The sequence below is a fragment of the Poromitra crassiceps genome (genome assembly GCF_964638095.1).
Source record: "Poromitra crassiceps genome assembly, chromosome: 15".
NCBI classification, from domain to species: domain Eukaryota; kingdom Metazoa; phylum Chordata; class Actinopteri; order Beryciformes; family Melamphaidae; genus Poromitra; species Poromitra crassiceps.
In genome coordinates this window covers 2,962,599-2,985,361 of record NC_139634.1, presented here as the reverse complement: position 1 = coordinate 2,985,361, position 22,763 = coordinate 2,962,599, and the positions used below count along the sequence as shown (strand labels likewise).

At 44.5% G+C, this 22,763-nt stretch overlaps 1 protein-coding gene across 1 annotated transcript; it reads left to right on the top strand.

Annotated features, from left to right (window-relative positions):
• Positions 1-235: 235 nt before the first annotated feature.
• magt1 (magnesium transporter 1) lies at positions 236-22,562 on the top strand. Its single transcript, XM_083652404.1, has 10 exons — positions 236-341; positions 1,290-1,459; positions 2,574-2,691; positions 2,782-2,922; positions 3,948-4,088; positions 4,862-4,951; positions 6,061-6,124; positions 9,384-9,458; positions 13,458-13,548; positions 19,551-22,562. Exons 1-10 carry the CDS (start codon positions 258-260, stop codon positions 19,564-19,566), a joined length of 990 nt encoding a protein of 329 aa, XP_083508530.1. The 5' UTR covers positions 236-257; the 3' UTR covers positions 19,567-22,562.
• Positions 22,563-22,763: the final 201 nt, after the last annotated feature.

The following is a 22,763-nucleotide window of genomic DNA, read 5'->3' as shown; positions in this document are numbered from 1 at the left end:
AATTAATGTGGTTCAAAGAAAATGTATGACCTTCCTAGTCTCTCACCAAACATTTTGCACCAAACCCATTTCCTGTTTCAAGTTTAATGAATTTCTTAACGTATATGAACAGTAACGATTGTGAACATACACTTAGAGTTGACAGCTCACTCTGGTTGGCTGAGAGCCGACCAATAGAAAGCTGACAAGAGTTTGCAGCACGGCTCTGCAGCAGCTTGTGTTCGGCAGTGTTGCAGAGTGTTTTCGAGTGTTGCAGAATGTTTCCTATAAAACTTTTCTTCTCGCTGTGTCTGTCGCTTGTTCTCTACAGCGACCCTTCAGATGCTCAGAAGAAGAAAGAGGTAATTTAAGTCTTTATGGACACAAAGCAGTGACTACTTTTACACCTGAGCGCAAGTTTAGCGTCATGTTATCATTTGCCTGCAGGATCAAGCTAAGCTAACAGCTAACTTGCCCCTTACAGGACTAGCCCGCATATGATTTCATCATGTGGTCTAACGTACTGTGCTATAGGAACAGTCAACTTGTCAAGTTTTCATAACGATTAACGATTAACGTTACCTTACCTAACACGACATACATACAGATACATACATAACCTACATACATGGAGAGAGATTTGGACTTGAGACTTGGACTTGAGTCGCACTTAAGTCACACACACAGTGACTTGAGATTTGTCCTCAAAGACTTGAGACTTGACTTGGACTTGAAGGTTTGGGACTTGTGAACAATCTTTATTTTAATTTTATTTTTTGGAGCATTAACATTAAGGAAACGTCTAATAATGTAAACAATCAATGCTGATACTGTATGTTAATAAAGGAGTGGGGATAATACAGTAGCCTACATGCTTTGAATTCCTGTTTTAGCTACCGGTATGCAGTGTTCTAAGCAGACCGGATGGCATTGCAGCAGATGATAGCATGCTCATCCATAAGAGACTTGAGACTTGACTTGGACTCGTGAACAAAGACTTGAGACTTGGTCTTCCCCTTCAAAGACTTGAGACTTGACTTGGACTTGTGAGCATCTCATACATACATACATAATTAAACAGACTAGACAGTAATGTTAGATTATCTGCTGGTGAAATGTTTGCAGGCCCTGTAAACTTGAAGTGTTACAGTATATAGGGAAGTTGTTGAATAAGGTTTGCTAGCTTCTTTTGCCTAGTTTGAAGTCCACTGAGCAAACCAAGTAGCATAAGAAGCACAGTTGGGAACCACTGATGTATTGTGTCCTGACCCAGTTGCCAGGTGACTCAGATGACGTTTTGTCCTCCATAGACTCTGCTGTCAGAGAAGGTGACTCAGATGATGGACTGGGCCTCCAAGCGTGCCGTCATCAGGATGAATGGAGAGAAGTTCCGTCGCTTCGTCAAGGCTCCTCCTCGAAACTACTCTGTTGTCATCATGTTTACAGCGCTGCAGCCACAGAGACAGTGCGGAGTCTGCAAGTAAATAGAACGGTCATCTACACTATAATTGGAGCAGTCGCTCTGTCCGTCTCTCTGTCCTTTGCGTATCTCGAGAACCATTGGTCTGATCGACTTCAAACTTGGCCAGTGCGTCAAGGCGGACCTTGGCGGATTTTTCTTAGCCTGGCTCCAGACTTTCGAAGCCACACCCACTCCACAGTTGTGGATTTGGCTCTTGGAGAAGAGGAAATGAGTTTATGAGTTGACGATGAAGTCTGAATATCAGGCTAGATTTTTCTAGCTTCACAAGTAAATTGGTGTGGTTTGTCTTAGGCCATGTTCACATTACAGGCAAATCTGATTTGCTGATAAAGTCATTAATCATCATTATCTTGATTGGTTTCCCAAATCTGATTTGGGAGTGTGTTCGCACTGCCACAAATCTGATTCTCAAGTCGGATCTGTGTGTCCAGACCTAAACAGCCTATCTGTATGGGTTGCTATGGTAATGACGTGGGCGTCAGTAAATAAATACGTACGTTGGTGACGTGGTTTTCCTGCGCAGAAGCATTTGATGATGAGTTGCGAGTGACGTTCAAATCAGATTTGGTGGATCTGCGCGTCCGCACTGAAGACACATCAGTCGAAAGCAGATTGGAAACTACCTCCATAGTATGTGGTTTTGGACAAGTGACACAAATCAGACTTGGAGCATCCAGACTCATAAAACCAATCTGGATAGAATCATTAATAGGTCACTAAAGTTCACAAATCAGATTTGGCCTCCTAGTCTGAACATGGCCTTAGACCTCCCGGGCTGCATCTGGCCCAGGTCTGAGTTACAGTGTCTACAAGACTACAACTGAATTAATGAGACACAAATAAGGGTAGCCTCAAAAAGCACATGTTACTGGTATACAATAATTCCATGCCTGTCCTTCGCGTATCTCGAAAACCGTTGGACTATTGCTCTTCTTAAATATTGCGTAGTTTCCAATTCCGAGCCATATTTCTCATGCCAGAGCCTGTCATTTCTGCTCTTCCGGATGTGTAATTACGGGTTTTCCACCCATAGCCACAGCAGAGAGGGCGCAGTTTCCCCGCTGTCCGACTCGACGGACAAACAACAATAATAATGTGCTTTATATTTCAGACAAGCTGACGAGGAGTTTCAGGTGCTGGCTAACTCCTGGCGTTATTCTTCTGCCTTCACCAACAAAGTTTTCTTTGCTTGTGTGGACTTTGACGAGGGATCAGACGTCTTTCAGATGGTGAGACTACAAGTCTATTGACCCTTAGGCAGCGATACTCAACTTACTTTGCCCAATGTATGTTTGTTCTTCCATGTGTTTCTGTTGCAGCTAAATATGAATTCTGCTCCGACGTTCCTGCATTTCCCGTCCAAAGGGAAACCTCGCAGGTCTGATACGTACGAGCTGCAGGTCCGAGGCTTCGCTGCCGAGCAGCTGGCCAGATGGGTGGCCGACAGAATGGATGTACATGTAAGAGTAACGCACACACGCACACGCACACACACACACACACACACACACACACACACACACACACACACACACAGCCGGCCAGATGGGTGCCCGACAGAATGGAGCTACATGTACATGTAAGAGTAACACACGGTCCAGATTTGGGACTTTTCCCCCTGACCAACAACCGACGCTTGAATGTTAACCGATCATTAACCGCTAACCGACAAAATTAAAATTCTCTTTATTTATAGCCTAATGCAGGCATCACCAAATGGTGGACCGCGCTCCGGACCCAGACGCTGTCCTATAGAGACAGTCGGCATGTGTGGGAACGCCCACAAAATGTTATACGGCTGGCGCGCGAGTGGGGTAAAACCGCCCATATTATTCCAATGGGCTGACTTCACTAAAGGACGGTGCTGCGGCTCTAAACTACAGTTTTGGGGGTTCTAGAGCAGAACACAAGACGTCTGTTCAGATGTGTGTTTACTGCGGTGGTTGAATCGTGTCTGCCTGGGCTGGGCTAGCAGCTAAATTCTAACTTTGCTGAATGGATAGAACGGGGGATTTACCCCACCCTGACCACACGCCCCCAGCCAGGCTGAGCCAGCTAACCCAGCGTCTATGACGAGACATCGCCTCAACCTATGCGGACCCAGACATATAACTGATAAATCATTGAGCCATTGGAGTCCAGTGTTCACACCAACCCAAACGGACCCAAACACCAAAGGGGAAAGTTTGGTTCAACAGGAGTAAACAAGGCTGGTGTGAACGTGACCTTAGACACAGTTAGGATAAATACAGGTGAAAAATACCCAAATTCTCCTTGAAGTTCCAACCAAAAATGTGTTAATAAATGGATCCAAACCTGTAGAAAAGAAGGTTCACAAACCTGATGAAGCAAACGTGATTTTTTTTTTTTTTTTTTTTTTATATGTAACAAAAGCGTCCAGGTGTGTGCTGTTCACTCAAACCTGTGTTTGTGTGTGTGTGTGTGTGTGTGTGTGTGTGTGTGTGTGTGTGTGTGTGTGGGTCAGATCCGTGTCATTCGTCCCCCTAACTATGCAGGGCCCCTCCTCTTGGGCTTCCTCTTGGCTGTGATTGGTGGACTGGCGTATCTACGACGACACAACCTGGAGTTTCTCTTTAACAAGAATGTCTGGGCCTTCTCTGCACTGGTAACCACACACACACACACAAAATATGAATGGTGGTGAACGGAGAATAACGTTACTTTTTTGATCCCATTTGAATTGTGCCACGGGGTGCCAACGTTAATTTGGGCAATTTAAAACATAACTTTGCATGTCAAGAAAGTCAGTTTGTTGCCAAACTGTTGCACTAGAAGTTATAAATCAGAAAGACTACATACACTGTCGCAGTGTCGCCTAAGTGACATCACTTTCTCTACCGGCAAAGCTGAAGACCGGCGACATGCCACGAGCTTCCACGAGCTATGTAGTTTTTATATGAAACTAACCCCTACGTTTCAGTTTGACGACAAACCGACTTTCTTTACATGCAAAGTTATATTGACAAAATTAACGTTGGCACCCCGTGGCACAATTCAAACGGGATCAGTTATTCTCCGTTCAGTGCCATTCATAATTTTTTCAGCGCTGGTACAGGGAGAAAGCAGGAAGTGACGTTTCACTTTGGCTCTCTATTGGTCCGTGATCGGCAAGCTGCGCGATCACTGGACAGGTGACCTGTCAATCACCCCCGAAACATAGTATTTTCTGTCATCTACTGTATTTTACTCTTAACAGGTGAGTTCTATAAAAATGCACCCCCTCTACAGTTGTTATAAAAGTTTAAATTAGCTCTATAGACCAAAACCTGCCTCTGTGCACACCGTGGTACATGTATGTGAGGAGAGGGCATTTGAAGGAAATACAAAAATCCCTCTTTCCCTAAAGTAAAGGTGTTTGTGTGTGTGTGTGTGTTACAGTGCTTCGTCCTGATAATGACTTCAGGCCAGATGTGGAACCATATCAGAGGACCCCCCTATGCTCACAAGAACCCCAACACTGGCCAAGTGGTAAGACCACCAATGGACAACTCAATGTTAGGCTGTGTCTGAAACGCAAGGAACCTGTCACCTAGCTAGCTCTCTATCACCTACCTAGCTCTCTATCACCTAGCTACCTGTCTATCACCTAGCTACCTGTCTATCACATAGCTAGCTGTCTATCACCTACCTAGCTGTCTCTCACCTAGCTACCTGTCTATCACCTAGCTACCTGTCTATTACATAGCTAGCTGTCTATCACCTACCTAGCTGTCTATCACCTACCTAGCTGTCTATCACCTACCTAGCTGTCTATCACCTACCTAGCTGTCTATCACCTATTTAGCTGTCTATCACTTAGCTACCTGTGTATCACCTACCTAGCTAACTGCACCTACCTAATAAGTAGTCTCAACGCCAGACCAATGAGAGTTCTTACGCTGATACACTACGTTATTGCATGCTGCAGAGCTCTCTCTGGGTCTGGGACACTCCCCTCAGCCAGCTGGTGTAGGAAGTGAACCGTTCACTTGGCCAGTGATTGGCCAGTGGTGGATTCAGCCTTCACCAATCAGTAACGATTTTGCAATCAGTGACGGCACGGGAGGGGCAGCCCATTTTTCGAACCACTCTCTCGTTGGTGCTATGACCTGTCACTCATTCAATTTCAACCCCCCTAGACCCGCCTTCAAAAACCAGCAGTGGCTGTGAAGCGGCACAGACTCATTTATGTAGTATGCGGAGCGCAGCGATTCAACGTAATATTTGAGTCTGGGGAGAGATTACCCAATGAAGTACCTGGTCTGAATGTAGGTGACAGAGAAATAATTTATTTCAGACGTCCTCAAGGTAGCATCGCACGCCCTGCCATCCTGCATTGTAGAAAATTCCCTGAAATGGAGGGTGGCAATGGCAACTCTGTGTGTGTGTGTGTGTGTGTGTGGTCTCCTGTTTCTAAATATAGCTGAATCGTCTGGTTTGACTAAGTAAAACTTTTTCTATAAGCATTTTACGGAATGTCTATGGAAAAATAAATGGTGGAGGAAATCTCTTGGTGTGCATGCTGAACCAGGAAGTGACGTCGACTTTAGCTCTCTATACAAATCAAATTGACCTTGACCTTGTCCTTGTGTTCTCAGAGTTATATCCATGGCAGCAGTCAAGCCCAGTTCGTGGCTGAGACCCACATCGTTCTGCTCTTCAGTATCCTTCACCTCACACTGATACATGTGCAGTCACCTCACAGTCACCTCACACCGATCGATACATGTGCCGTTACCTCACACTGATACATGTGCACTCACTTCAGTTCACACTGATACATGTGCAGTCACCTCACACCGATACATATGCACTCACTTCACACTGAGGCCATTTACACCTGGCATTAACATGCGTTTTCTGCCATCAGATTGCAATCCGATTGTATTTTATCACTTGAAAGTACAGGTGTAAACACCCCCAAAACGCATTGAAGAAGGATTGCAATCTGATCGGCCAAACCACCTCCGGAGGTGGTCAGGGACGCATTATGACAACATTTAACACAAGTGTAAATGCAATGCGTCCTCTCAAAACGCATTCAGCAACATACGGAAATACACCGCACCGGTGTGTGCCCTCATCTCGCCGCTGTGTCAAATGCGCACACACACAGGCAGCCTGTCACGGACCGGCTAAAAATTCTCTTTCTCCCCCCCCCCCGCCCCGCTTTTGCACAACACTCTCTTTCTGCTAGGTAGCGTTGCTTCAAAGTTTTGCTGCGGAGCGGAGGTTTTGCCACGGCTTATCGAACCCTTTCTCCCTCATTTTCCTTTCATTTTCCGCTCCTTTTCCAAAGGAGAAGTGTTGATATAAAAGATAAATTATGCTCTCAATTGTATAACGTTGTAATTTAGGATGTTACCTGAACGCAACACAGGTGGTTACAGCCAATGACATGCACGGAAAACGTATGTGTGTGTGTCTCGGACCCAGTGTCAAACAGCTCCATGGGAGAATAACCTACAGAGAAAACTGCTATATCGACACGTCTGAAAAACTACCTCATGAGAGCGCAAAAGCTTTTTGCAATATTTGGGAGGTTTTTCGAAATTTACGTGTTTGCATTACCCGATTTTTATTGCGATATTTAGATTTTGCGCATTTCTGAGGGTATTGGAAACACGGCTTACAGACAGGCCAAGGACAAGAACAAGAAAAGTGGCAGGGGCAGAGCAACGTGTCCTTTTTATAAAGAAATAGATGCAGTGCTGCGTGATCGGCCATCGTTTTGTCCAGGTGAAGGGGACGTTCACTGTGCATTTGAGCTTAACAATAACCTCTATTTCCCTGTGCATGTATGCAAACATGCATGCACACGTTCAGGGGGCGCGTGCGTTATGACGTTCGAGCTGGAGAGCAATCGGATTGCAATCTGTTCACCCAAAACGCATGTTAGTGCCAGGTGTAAATGGAATCAGGCTGAAGTGATAAAATACAATCGGATTGCAATCTGATGGCAGAAAACGCATGTTAATGCCAGGTGTAAATGGCCTCACTGATACATGTGCACTCACTTCACACTGATACATGTGCAGTCACCTCACACCGATACATGTGCAGTCACTGCAATAGTTCAAATGCAAAGGCTTCATCAATGGGCCAAAGGCTCAATCACCATATACCAGGGGTGGCCAAACTGCGGCCCGCTGCCCGTTTTTAAGTGGCCGCCTTGAATTTAGAAAAAAAAAAAGTAAAAAAAAAAAAAAAAAAAAAATTGCTAAAAACGTTTTTCCGTTTTTCTGTTTCAAAGTTTAAAACGGAAAACGAAAACTAAAACGGGCGGGAAAACGGAAAAACAAAAACATTAAGAAAAAGAAACTGAAAAACAAAAACAAAAAAACGGATTCCCCCATTTCCTTTTTTCAATTTAATTTAATTTTATAAAAAAAAAAAATAATAATAATAATAATAATAATGTTTAACTCATTGAGTGCCAGCCACTTTTGGAGAACGGACGCTCCCAGTGCCAGAGTTTCAGAGCGTTTTCAGTGATTTCTCGAGGCCCACAGAATATTGTGTGATATTACTATGTAAACACCGAACACGCAAAAAGAACAAGTTCTTCTATTGACTCTATATAAACTCTATTGTATCATCAGCAAAAAAAAGTTTATTGATACCATTTTCCGTTCTTTAGTTATCAGCCGGAGAAGATAGGTCAAAAACAGCAAAAACAGGCATTTCCATCTAGAAGCTGAGATATTCAGCCTTTTGTGAAATGAAGCATTTCAAGCACATTCACTGACTCTAGCTAATATTGTCTGATGTAGTGACGTGGTGTAGTTGTGTGCTGCCCTGTGTGCCCCACCCCCCTCTCCCCCCCTCAGCTGCAAACTCCTCCCCACACTAGTAACACACAGCCTCACGCACCCAGCGTCTATTTTCGGAGTGCTTTTTGTGCGCCGCCTCCCAGGCAGCGCGACAAGGAAATGCCAACCCGGACTGCAGGGAAAGGTTTGGCACTTCGGCGTCGGGTGCTGCCTTTCTGGCGGCTAATCGTGTGAAGAAACTATGCAGACAGACAGAGGCAGAGGAGCTCAGTTGTGTGCGCGGATTGACTGCTGTTGGCAGGCACCTTCAGCTGCAGCCAGAGCAATCTACATGGCTCTGGGCTGCAGCATGAGCGGTTTCTCTTTGATCACGGGGCTTTTTCAGGCTGTATTCCGGACATTTCTCTAATCTGGAGAGCACTGTCGCCACCTGATGAGTCCGTAAAATAGGTTATACAGCTTCAATAGCTACAATATTTGTACAGGACATACATAAGGCTTTGATCCACGTCCCACCGTCAAAAAAGGCAATTGACGACAGCTATCGTCTTTGGCACTCTACGTTACTAATTACTTTGACGACAGGCGTCGTCATTGGTACTCAATGAGTTAATACTAATGTTATGTTAAATTATCTCTGTCTTAACCTGTTGGCACAGGAAAAGAAAATTTGATAACATACAGAAATACCAATTGTAATAGGTGAGCGCATCAATAAACTATGTGTCATATATTTAGGTAGAAATTAAATTTTTGATGGCACAAGGGTTTTCTGGTCCAATTTTTTTGCCGCGAAAACTGCCACGCTTAATATTGTTTGGCCCGCGACTCCTTATATTTTTCTGTATGCGGTCCTCAACCAAAAAAGTTTGGCCACCCCTGTCATAGACCCTTTCACGGGGGCCACACCAATGAAGGTTTCCAACTTCCATGATTCGAAGTTGGAAACCTTCATTACTGTTTTGCTTGCACCTGTGTTTACCCTGCCTTTTTGACACAAAATGGCCCCCGTGAAAAGGGTCTATTGTGTTAACTCAGTCATAGACACACACTTCTTGTCTGATCTCGCCCACTTTCCTGTCTGATCTCACGCACGTCAAGTGTGATCTCACACACACCTCCTGTGTGACCCTTGACCTTGGCATCAGATGCTGCTGTTACCATGGGGATGGTGCTGCTGTGTGAGGCTGCTACTTCTGACCTGGACATTGGAAAGAGGAAAAGTATGCGTACACACACACACACACACACACACACACACACACACACACACACACACACACACACACAGCCTCTACTTTCATGGAAAAAAGTTTGTTTCTGCCTTACGATTACGATTACGAAAACTTTATTGTCCACAAGTGGAAATTCGTCTTTGGTTCCACCGCAGACATGTCTCAAAAGATAAAACACAACAATACACATGACAAACACATGAAACACATGAAACAATGCAATTATGACAAAGAACCTGGCTAGACATCCACAAAATAACCACACATCCACAAAACAGTCAACACACATTCATCCACACGGATGCACAAAAGTAGGCTACACCTCCCAATGCAGGTCAGAATTACAAATCATAGGTCTACGACCTGTCCAATTCCAAAACAATTAAAAAAAAAACATTCAGGAGAAGACCTGCTGTACAAAAAACCTCAGCAAAATAAGAAATTAAAACACCACCCTAAGCAGAATCTACCGCATCCTAGTTTTATTTGTTGCCATGACAGCATCTGGGACAAAGGACTTACCGTATAGATGTTCCTCTCTTTGCCATCGGTAGTCTGAGGGTCAAAGTTCAAATTCACTGAACAGTGAATGAGAGGGGTCCTTAATGATCCTCTCAGATCCCCTTCATCCGTTCTTTAGTTATCGACACTTGAATGTAGGTAGTTTTCTCCAAAAATGCTCGTCTGTCCCAGAAAGCGGAGAAAAATGCACTTTTGTACCAGCGGAGCCTGGGAGAGAATCACCCCGCACTCAGAGAAGGGACGTGCGGGTCACACTCTATTCTTCCCGGGTGACGGGTGCTTCCTGGTGCTCCATGTCTGGAGGCATATCTGACGGCTGAAATTTAAATGGCTCACAAACCGAATTACTAATCTACCTGACAGGAGAAGTGATTTGTGTACGTTTACCAGCGTCTGGTGAAAGAAATCTTTCAGCTTTGAGTGACGAGTCCGAGTTTGAGTTTATAGAGCTTCCTCCTGAAAGGAGATTGCTGCTTTTCTCAGCTTGCTAGTTTTGTGGGACAATACCCGTTTCTTCTGTGCAACTTTAGGTGAAAACACGGATTGACGCGATATCACGTCAGTGGCGGGGAAAGTGTTAACAGTCGTACTAATTACTGTAGTACGCTCTAGAGCACCACAGGGATGAAGTCTTTTTGTAGGCTTAACCAGATATCGCCGCCATTTTGGTTTGTCAGGAGAAAAGTCTATGGGGTTTTCACTTAAATGCATAAAATAAGGTCTGTGCTTAACAAAAGTTTATGGGAGCGCGAATTTGGGTTCAGCAGGATAATCTTCAAAAACGTTAATCATTTTTATGCCTTTCGAAGTGTAAAAAAAAACGCATTTACGTCATAAAAGTTATTCACGTTTGTGAAGATTATCCTGCTGAACCCAAATCCGTGCTTCCATAAACTTTTGTTAACCACAGACCTTATTTTATGCATTTAAGGGAAGTCTCCATTCTAAAACCCCATTCACCTTTCCCTTTACGAACCCAGAAGTATACTTCCGGACTCAACTGGCAGTACTCATTTCTACCTACCGTATCTTGTTGCTTTGTCCTCCAGGTCTCACCTGACAGGTGTCTTGTTGCTTTGTCCTCCAGGTCTCACCTGACAGGTGTCTTGTTGCTTTGTCCTCCAGGTCTCACCTGACAGGTGCCTTGTTGCTTTGTCCTCCAGGTCTCACCTGACAGGTGTCTTGTTGCTTTGTCCTCCAGGTCTCACCTGACAGGTGCCTTGTTGCTTTGTCCTCCAGGTCTCACCTGACAGGTGTCTTGTTGCTTTGCCCTCCAGGTCTCACCTGACAGGTGTCTTGTTGCTTTGTCCTCCAGGTCTCACCTGACAGGTGCCTTGTTGCTTTGTCCTCCAGGTCTCACCTGACAGGTGTCTTGTTGCTTTGTCCTCCAGGTCTCACCTGACAGGTGTCTTGTTGCTTTGTCCTCCAGGTCTCACCTGACAGGTGTCTTGTTGCTTTGTCCTCCAGGTCTCACCTGACAGGTGTCTTGTTGCTTTGCCCTCCAGGTCTCACCTGACAGGTGTCTTGTTGCTTTGCCCTCCAGGTCTCACCTGACAGGTGTCTTGTTGCTTTGTCCTCCAGGTCTCACCTGACAGGTGACTTGTTGCTTTGTCCTCCATGTCTCACCTGACAGGTGCCTTGTTGGTTTGTCCTCCAGGTCTCACCTGACAGGTGCCTTGTTGCTTTGTCCTCCAGGTCTCACCTGACAGGTGTCTTGTTGCTTTGCCCTCCAGGTCTCACCTGACAGGTGCCTTGTTGCTTTGTCCTCCAGGTCTCACCTGACAGGTGTCTTGTTGCTTTGTCCTCCATGTCTCACCTGACAGGTGCCTTGTTGCTTTGTCCTCCAGGTCTCACCTGACAGGTGTCTTGTTGCTTTGCCCTCCAGGTCTCACCTGACAGGTGCCTTGTTGCTTTGTCCTCCAGGTCTCACCTGACAGGTGTCTTGTTGCTTTGTCCTCCAGGTCTCACCTGACAGGTGTCTTGTTGCTTTGTCCTACAGGTCTCACCTGACAGGTGTCTTGTTGCTTTGTCCTCCAGGTCTCACCTGACAGGTGTCTTGTTGCTTTGCCCTCCAGGTCTCACCTGACAGGTGTCTTGTTGCTTTGCCCTCCAGGTCTCACCTGACAGGTGTCTTGTTGCTTTGCCCTCCAGGTCTCACCTGACAGGTGTCTTGTTGCTTTGTCCTCCAGGTCTCACCTGACAGGTGACTTGTTGCTTTGTCCTCCAGGTCTCACCTGACAGGTGTCTTGTTGCTTTGTCCTCCAGGTCTCACCTGGTGCGTTTCATAAACCTTTGTTAACCACAGACCTTACTTCATGCATCTAACCAAAAATCCCATTGACTTTGAGACGAGGGAACCGGAAGTGCTAACATCTGGGTCTCAGGCAGGTGTATTAGCAAACACTAACAGGAAATAAACAAACACTGTAACAGGAAATAAACAAACGCTGTAACAGGAAATAAACAAACAATGTAACAGGAAATAAACAAACAATGTAACAGGAAATAAACAAACACTGTAACAGGAAATAAACAAACACTGTAACAGGAAATAAACAAACAATGTAACAGGAAATAAACAAACACTGTAACAGGAAATAAACAAACAATGTAACAGGAAATAAACAAACAATGTAACAGGAAATAAACAAACAATGTAACAGGAAATAAACAAACACTGTAACAGGAAATAAACAAACAATGTAACAGGAAATAAACAAACACTGTAACAGGAAATAAACAAACACTGTAACAGGAAATAAACAAACAATGTAACAGGAAATAAACAAACACTGTAACAGGAAATAAACAAACACTGTAACAGGAAATAAACAAACAATGTAACAGGAAATAAACAAACAATGTAACAGGAAATAAACAAACACTGTAACAGGAAATAAACAAACAATGTAACAGGAAATAAACAAACAATGTAACAGGAAATAAACAAACACTGTAACAGGAAATAAACAAACAATGTAACAGGAAATAAACAAACAATGTAACAGGAAATAAACAAACACTGTAACAGGAAATAAACAAACACTGTAACAGGAAATAAACAAACACTGTAACAGGAAATAAACAAACACTGTAACAGGAAATAAACAAACAATGTAACAGGAAATAAACAAACAATGTAACAGGAAATAAACAAACACTGTAACAGGAAATAAACAAACAATGTAACAGGAAATAAACAAACAATGTAACAGGAAATAAACAAACACTGTAACAGGAAATAAACAAACAATGTAACAGGAAATAAACAAACACTAACAGGAAATAATCTATGATCCATTTGCTTATGTTGTCACCTTGAAACGGTCTATAGCACAACTCTTGTGTGTGTGTGTGTCTGTGTGTGTGTGTGTGTGTGTGTGTGTGTGTGTGTGTGTGTGTGTGTGTGTGTGTGCGTGTGTGGGGTGTGTGTGTGTGCGCGTGCGTGTGTGTGTGGATTGTCAGTCATGTGTGTAGCAGGCATTGGTCTGGTCATGCTGTTCTTCAGTTGGCTGCTGTCCATTTTCAGAGCAAAATACCATGGATACCCCTACAGGTACGTACACATACACACACACACTTGTTTGGGGAGATGGGAAAAAAGTACACACACATTCTTTACTGAAGTCGAAGTACAGTTACTTGTGTAGAAAAGACACTGGTAAAAGTACTGATTCAACTTGTTTACTCAAGTAAAAGTAAAAAGGTCCAGGCTCTGAAATGGAATCAAGTATAAAAGTAAAAAGTATTTCTACTGGCTGTTTCTGTGCAAAGCTAGTCTCGGTTTCCAGACGTTTGGTGAGCAGCGCCACCTAACCACCAAACGTCTGGGAATTTCATTGTCAAAATCTGTCTCTTCGAGCCCGGCGAGAACGGCCGGCAGCAGACACGCCTACATTTATTATTAGAATTTTATTTGGTATAATGCAATGCAATGTTTCATAGTTCCACTATAGAGCAAGACACTGATGTGCTGCAAAGAGAGTTTATACCTGTTGTTTATTTTACAATAATTTTCCCTACCCGGAAGTGGTCCGCTTGCTACTGTGAAGTCATCAGCAGGCTCTGTAACGTACGATGAAACACGTCCTATTAACAGGTTATGTTTGTTTCTAAGTGATTAATATGTTTCTCCGCAAATGCGACGATGTTTTGCGAGACACCGGTTCTGCATGAGCGTCACTGCCCCCAGAAAGCAGGCCCGCCCACAACACTCATGATTGGTTCTCCGATGCAAGGCTTCCAACAGCACCAGCTAACGTTATGAAAAGATTTAAATAATAATATTCTCAGTCTTAAGGTAGTGAAACGGATTAAGACTGAGAGCTGAGTCTAGTGCAAAGCTAACTGAACCTCACGTCATATTAATATAATTCAAAGACTATTAAACTTCCAAACATGTTTTGATGTATAATGATGTATAAATACTATACTTTGATTAAAGGGCCCATATTGTTGGTAATATAATGTATTATTATTTTATTGTTGGCCTCCACTAGAGTAGCTTATTGTATCATTCATAGTTGAAAAAACTCATTGTTTATCTTGTACTGGCTCTCACGGCCCCCTTCAGTTCACCCTCTGTCTGAAACGCTCCGTTTTCTTCTGCGTTTTGCTGTGGCAGGGAATAAACCCGCTCGTCGTTTCCAGTCTTCCTCCTTCCTACATGCAAAGCTACAATATCTGTCATCTGTCTGTCTGTCTGTCTGTCTGTCTGTCTGTCTGTCTGTCTATCTATCTATCTATCTATCTATCTATCTATCTATCTACAGTATATAGATAGATAGATAGATAGATAGATAGATAGATAGCTCGCTCTAGATAGTCATGCATAACAGAAACAGCGATCTCTGCTTTGGCTACTAAATTTGGTAGTTGTAAAACAATGATATCAACGAGCAACGGATTGTCAAAACGAATTTGACCATCGATGAAAAACGTGACTTGGACGTAACAAGCAAGCTATCAATTGATATATCAACATCCCCCTAACGCAACAGCTCCGCTAGGCCCGGGCTGCGCCGCGACATTTCCTTCGGCGGCTGGCCGAGCAAGGCATCCCTTAACGCGGCCGCCGTAATGTTACGCTCCGGGGTCCACCCGCTATGCAGACATTATGTTTAGGCGTGGGGGTGGGAGAGGTGCTAGTTAGCTAACTTCCCAAATGCTTGTGACTAATAGCTGGGCCTCTCCTAGCAAAGGCTACATGGACCAAACAAAAATTAGGACTTGGAGAAGTCAGCAAGTTGGACTAACGTTACAAGTTCTGAACATGTGTCCCTTCGTCATTCCAGCTATTATGTTCATTATGTTAGATGAAAGGCAGCTGTGTTAGGCTATATATAGCAAGCGCTAACGTTACTCAGCGCTTCCTAGCACAGCAGGTTGGTTCGCAGTAAAACCAATGCTGGAATGAGACACATATTTTCAGAACTTACCACTTCAGTCCTACATCCTTGCTCACTATCAAGTCATCTCCTTGCTTTTGCGGTCCTGAATCCATTGAGAATAGAGAGGCAAAGTGGAACGACACTTCCTGCTTCAGCACTGTATCAGAGATTTTCATCCGCCATTTATTTTCCCATAGACATTTCGTAAAATGCTTATAAAATAGTTTTACTTCGTCGAACGAAACGGTTCAGCTAACGCTATAATCGGGAGAGACCATAGAACATTTCACTCGGACCAAAATAAAAAACATCATCGAAACAATATTTTCTTTAAACCTGCATTTATTTTACGTATTGGTCCCAGTGAAATGTTATGCAATCTCTCCTGTTTCTAAATATATCTGTACCATTTGGTTTGAAACAGTAAAACTATCTTTATAAACATTTTACGAAATGTCTGGGAAAATAAATGGCAGAAGTAGGCCTCTCTATTCCATGAGACTGCTGGTGTGTGCGCGAGCCAGTCTGACAGCCAAGGCAACAAGTCCTACCTGACGTCACCTAGACCAGTGGCTCTCGCACAAATCCCGTACAATCTCGTACACAAGATTTCATGGGGGGGAGGGGGGGGGGGTCATAGGGATAACATTTAAACACTTTCACCTATTTATTTGAAGCTTAGCCCACGTTGAATATGACCATCCAAGATTCTAACAGCATATATATGATACAAAATTAAGAAATGCATAATATGGCCCCTTTAATCATTTATAATAATTAATGTGTGAAAGCTGTGAGAGCGTCAGAAGGGAGAGACAAACAAACATTACATATTTTTTTTAATTCATTGCGGGCCACTTAAAAACGGGGGTCGGGGTACTATAATCCGTTTTCCCATTTTAAACCAAAAAGAGGAAACGGGTCCATTTTTCTGTTGTTGTTGTTGTTGTTTTGGGGGGAGGGGCATTTTTGCCTTTGTTAGACAGGACAGTAGGCAGACAGGACAGTAGACAGACAGGACAGTAGACAGACAGGACAGTAGGCAGACAGGACAGTAGACAGACAGGACAGTAGACAGACAGGACAGTAGGCAGACAGGACAGTAGACAGACAGGACAGTAGACAGACAGGACAGTAGACAGACAGGACAGTAGACAGACAGGACAGTAGACAGACAGGACAGTAGGCAGACAGGACAGTAGGCAGACAGGACAGTAGACAGACAGGACAGTAGGCAGACAGGACAGTAGGCAGACAGGACAGTAGGCAGACAGGACAGTAGACAGACAGGACAGTAGACAGACAGGACAGTAGGCAGACAGGACAGTAGGCAGACAGGACAGTAGGCAGACAGGACAGTAGACAGACAGGACAGTAGACAGACAGGACAGTAGGCAGACAGGACAGTAGGCAGACAGGACAGTAGGCAGACAGGACAGTAGGCAGACAGGACAGTAGACAGACAGGACAGTAGGCAGACAGGACAGTAGACAGACAGGACAGTAGGCAGACAGGACAGTAGGCAGACAAGACAGACAGGACAGTAGGCAGACAGGACAGTAGACAGACAGGACAGTAGACAGACAGGACAGTAGGCAGACAGGACAGTAGGCAGACAGGACAGTAGGCAGACAGGACAGTAGGCAGACAGGACAGTAGACAGACAGGACAGTAGGCAGACAGGACAGTAGGCAGAGAGGACAGTAGGCAGACAGGACAGTAGGCAGACAGGACAGTAGGCAGACAGGACAGTAGGCAGACAGGACAGTAGGCAGACAGGACAGTAGACAGACAGGACAGTAGACAGACAGGACAGTAGACAGACAGGACAGTAGGCAGACAGGACAGTAGGCAGACAGGACAGTAGGCAGACAGGACAGTAGACAGACAGGACAGTAGGCAGACAGGACAGTAGGCAGAGAGGACAGTAGGCAGACAGGACAGTAGGCAGACAGGACAGTAGGCAGACAGGACAGTAGACAGACAGGACAGTAGGCAGACAGGACAGTAGACAGACAGGACAGTAGACAGACAGGACAGTAGGCAGACAGGACAGTAGGCAGACAGGACAGTAGGCAGACAGGACAGTAGACAGACAGGACAGTAGGCAGACAGGACAGTAGGCAGACAGGACAGTAGACAGACAGGAAAGGTGGGGGGAGAGAGAGAGAGGGGATGACATGCGGCGAAGGACATTCATTCATTCGGACGAGGCCTCAAATGTTACGGTCGCATATGGATGCATCTATTTTCATGAAGTAATTTGGGCATCGTTCGTTGTCTAGGGGTGAAACATACATCTTCCACGCTAACCACAGCACACATAAATGGTGTATCAGTTTGGGACTGGGATTTAGCATTCAGTGATTGTTAGAAAGGGAGGCATTCTTTTACCTGGACGGCCCACTGTCGACCCTTGTAGCTGTCCACCAACCCTCTCTCTCGGTCAGGCTCACTTGGCCCGGCGCCCAGGCTTCATTGTGTTGGTCTGGAACCAACGTGAACAAGGGTTCCGTAGATCCCAAAGAAACAAATGTACATAACTTCTCCTGGCCCCAGGAACATAGGGACAGGTCCTTCAGTCTTTAATCCAACGATGAAAACACAGTCCTTTCTCTCAGGAAACATGAAATACCAGCACCAGTGGTGATACTCCTTGGATGGGGGACTGGTGCTGGAAGTGGTGTTGGAGGACCAGTAGGAGGTGCTCTTCCCCTCTGGTCCGAATGGTCTGATGAATAATCTGATCTGATGAATAATCTCCCCAATGCCCCCCAGGGCAGAGACATGGACTCTGTCCTGTGAGTGAGCACCGTCCTTCGAATGAGGCGTTAAAACCGAGGTCTTGACTCTCTGTGGTCATTATTGGCACTCTTCGGGTGTAACCCTGGTGCTCTGAGGGGTGTAACCCCAGTGCCCTGGCTAAATTCCCAAAACAGGCCTTCCTTCAATCATGGCCACCTAATCATCCCTCATTACTTAATTGGCACATTCAGTCCTCAACTCTCCACCATGACAGCTGATGTGTGGTGAGCGTTCTGGCGCAAACTGGCTGCCGTGCATCACCCAGGTGGGTGCTACACATCGGTGGTGGATGAGTTTGAGTTCCCTCCCCTGATATGTGAAGCGCTTTGAGTGTCTAAAAAGGCGCTATATACAGTAAATCCAATCAGTTATCATTATTATTATTAAATAATAACTCCACAAGATTAGTAGTAGTTCATCCCTGTAATCACACAGGTGAGCATCTCCATACGCTCTGCCATTTTCCTCCACACCTCCAAACATTTCCCCCGGGCCTTCCAGGTATGCCAATGAGATGAATCACCTGCCTCTCGGGCCGCCCTCATCCAATCACCGCTAAACACAGTCCCAAACACTACTCTATTCACTCTATGCTCAGCCAATCATGACACCGCAAACGTCACTTTGACCGACATGTTTATGAGACACGTGAAAGTTTGTCCAATCACTCCACATAAGGGGCGGGTGTAATGTCAATGACACACCTATCAGCTGACAATTATTGCTTTATGACAAATCGCCTAGAAAATATGGAAATAACCATCTATCATATCTAAGAGGAAAAGGGCGACCGTAACACTACTCACGGCTTTGAGACTTTTCTTTTTTCAATGGGATACCGGGTCATACCAAAAAGTTTGGTCAGGAGGGGTGTAGTTGGGTATAGTTTCTGAATTCCGAAAAGCAAAAACAAAACAAAAAAAACATAGATCAAATAAAATAAATATATCAATTCAAATTTGTATAACCCTCCTCTGGACTCAAATGAATAACATTGTACCCTCTCTGAAACTTAATTTAAAAAAGCATCATCCTCCCCTATTTTCCTCCAGTGACCCCTTCCATAAATAACAAACTAAACAGGTTGAAAACTGCCGTGCTTAATAGGGTTTGGCCTCCGACTCCTTTATGTATCATAATGCCCTTTATGTATCATAATGCCCTTTATGTATCATAATGCCAAAACAGTTTGGCCACCCCTGGAGTAGAAAGCACAGATATTTGTGTTAAAAGGTAGGGAGTAAAAGTAAGAAGTTGTCAGAAAAATAAATACTCAGTAAAGTACAGATACCTGAAAACAAAGTATTTGTACTTAGTTACTTCCCATTTCTGATTGGCTGTACACCTTGTGTTTGTGTTGCAGCTTCCTCATGAGTTAGATGTGACCAAGCAGGATCTAACTTCACTTCAGGAAGTTCCCGAGATGCCTTCAACACGCTGCTCTCCTCACCCAGGGAGCCAATGGCAGCACGCCACGTGGTTTGCTAAGCCAAGAATTCTCTTGATTGGTTGAACCAAAAGGAGCCGTATAAAAAAAAACACACAAACTGTGCCTTTTGAAAGATAATTATATATGTGAACATGATCAATTATCATTATAAACCATCTTGTGCCAAAATGTTTTTGTCTAGATATTGAATTTTGAAAATTTCAGTTCCTGTATTGCTTGAATTGAAGTCAGACCTGGTATGTTGTTTTTTCTGTCCTCCAATCTCAGCCTACATCCTCATTTGTTTAACTGTCAGGACCCAAACAGGTCTGTGCTCATATCTGCTGGACTGGTGTGACGGGGTGGTGTGACGGGGTGGTGTGATGTGGGAGTAACAAAAAATAGATCCAAAAGAAAATGCCAGTGAATTGAAAACAAGTGTTGAAAAAGTGAAACATGATTTAATAAATCCAAAGACTTTAAATTAGAATAGACATGAGAAACAGCCATGTCTGTAATGTATCAAGACTTTCTATCGTTCATTTATTCATTCATCAAAAGTCCCATATTGTGGAAAAGCCTTGCCTCTTTGATTTGATGTGCTACATGTATCTACATATTGTGAAGGTATGCAAACACATGGTCGGCAACTAAATTATCCGAGCAATTCATATTAGGATGTATTCACACCTGGCTCGTTTGGAGAGCGTTTGGTGCGGTTTGTTTGGGGATGTGTGAACAGAGCAATCGTACTTGGATGCGGGACAAAACAAGCGGGCCGAGATCGCCAAGAAAGGGTGGTCTCAGTCCGCTTCCAAACGAACTCTGGCGTGGTTTGTGGCGAGAACGTGATCTGGCCTCGATCCAACACAACTGCAGGAAGCAGTGCACATTTTTGGATAAACCAGCTGCCGTAGCCAGCTAGCCTGGGTAAACCCAGCCTTCAACGTGACGTCACAGGCTATGCCTGTAGCATAAGTTTCAAAGAGGTCACGTGGAGGCCAGGTTTACCCAGGCTAGTAGCCAGCTGCTCTCAAATGGCTGTTTTGGTGACTCATGAAACTAGCGTTTGCATGGATCAACTTTTAGGTATTTTTGCATGATTGCAATCATCAGCAGTTTGGACTCGACCAACTTACCTCTGTGGTTTTTTCAATATGGTAAATGAAAACAAGTCGTGGTCATCAGATCCAGCCTTCTTCTGTGATAAGATTGTCTGATTCAATCAGATTGATTGCAGTGTCTTCCTCAAAATGTCTGTAGGCTATTATTACATTATTTATAAATATTTTATAAATATCCTCTCATTTCCCCACTTGTCGAATACCATCGAACCTCCTTCCGGTTTGAAGCGTTTTGTTTTTTGTTTTGGAAGATGACAACTTCCTCGGAGATTGTGGATGAGAGAGACTAACTCATCACTGTTCACTGTTTTCAATTCACATTCATTTTCTTTTCTCCCTCAGTGTTTGTTATTCCCAGCCATCATAGGTCTGCACCTAGTTGGCATTTTGTTAAAATTGGATGAGAGCAGAGGGCATGAAAACCACATACTTGCTACATACTTGATGCTTTTATTAACTTGGATGATTTGGGTCTCCTTTCAAATTGTCCCTTGTTTCCTCACACAATCAAAGAGTATATAGGTGGTATCATGGTAAGATGGGAAATGTGGATTCTCTGTTCAATAAATTCAGTAAAGGCTGGCTTCCATTTCCTAATTCCCGATTTGAACCCGAGTCACACGGACAGCTTAGAGAGCATGACTGATTCTACATCAGCCTTGGCTCCTTCTTTTTGGCTTCATTCCTCTATTTCATCACTTTCAGGATCTGTATGGCTGACCTGGAATCAGTGGCTCAGTTTCACTGCTCTTTCATTGATGTTCAGTGGACGTAGTAGACAGTCTCCTATAAAAGGATGTTTTCCACATTCTCACTCCAGCCGGTCAAACACTGATCAGTCTCACTTTCTAACAGAGGGGCTTCCCCCCCTCATCCTGTTTGGCCAGGCTGGGCTCGACTCCACCATGATACGTTACCGGCCAGGTTTGGCCCGGTAACGTATCGCGGCTCGACTCGCTACTTCAGTTGTGGCCTGAACCCAACCAACAAAAAGCAACTTGAACCAGCTCTCTCGTGAGGAGAAATGTGCAAGTCGGGAACGCAGCAACGCTACGGGTCCACCATTCCCACCCCTTCTCCCGCTACGGGTCCACCATTCCCGCCCCTTCTCCCTGGCACGACTTTGAGCTACTTAAGTTCAAGTTCACGACTGGAGGTCACCGTTAAGCGCCCTCTAGCGGTCGCCTCACATACACCTTTGATTTCTGACGGGTCAAGGTCACGTGACTCAGCCCGATCTCATGGGAGAGCGTATGTATGACACGCGGGGTGTTATCTCGTGTCATACATACACAGAAATGCAGTTTCTCGTGCAGTTCATACGCAACTTCGGTGGCAACAATGGTGGCAAGTAAGTTGAATTAACGTTAACAAACTGTGCTTAACAAACTTATGCATGTTAGATTTATAATGTAAGTGGACGAGGGGAAGTTGCGTATGAACTGCACGAGAAACTGCGTTTATGACACGAGATAACACCCGCGTGTCATACATACGCTCTCCCATGAGATCGGGTTGCGTGACTAGCCCTTGCGTCCCTCGCCCGCACCGTTGATTTCTGACAGGAGGGGGCAACCTTTCTCTTGGGGAAGTGACAGCAAGGCTTCCTAACTGAGCCTCAGTTTTTGCCGAGTCGGGAGTGAGAGCGGGTTGCTTTTCCGTTCTCCTCACGAACAGTAAGACCGAGTGCTTTGAATGTTTCTGTGCTCCATCTGTACGTGTGTTTTATATCAGGCTGGACTGTGAGTGTTTTATATCAGGCTGGACTGTGAGCGAGTGAGATTTTCTCTCAGGTGATTCATTGTGACATTAAAGTGCCTTAACTGCATTTCAGGCTGGTTGTTGTCTCTTCCATTAAACATGGTGCTAATTTAGCAGTTTCCAGATCACTGAGCAGCCAGTGATCTGGTGTTTCCACATCACTGAGCAGCCAGTGATCTGGAAACGGTCACAATGCAGAAACCTAAATTGAACGTGATGCAAAGCAATGGCAGAATGATGTTGATCGGCTTAGATTCATGGT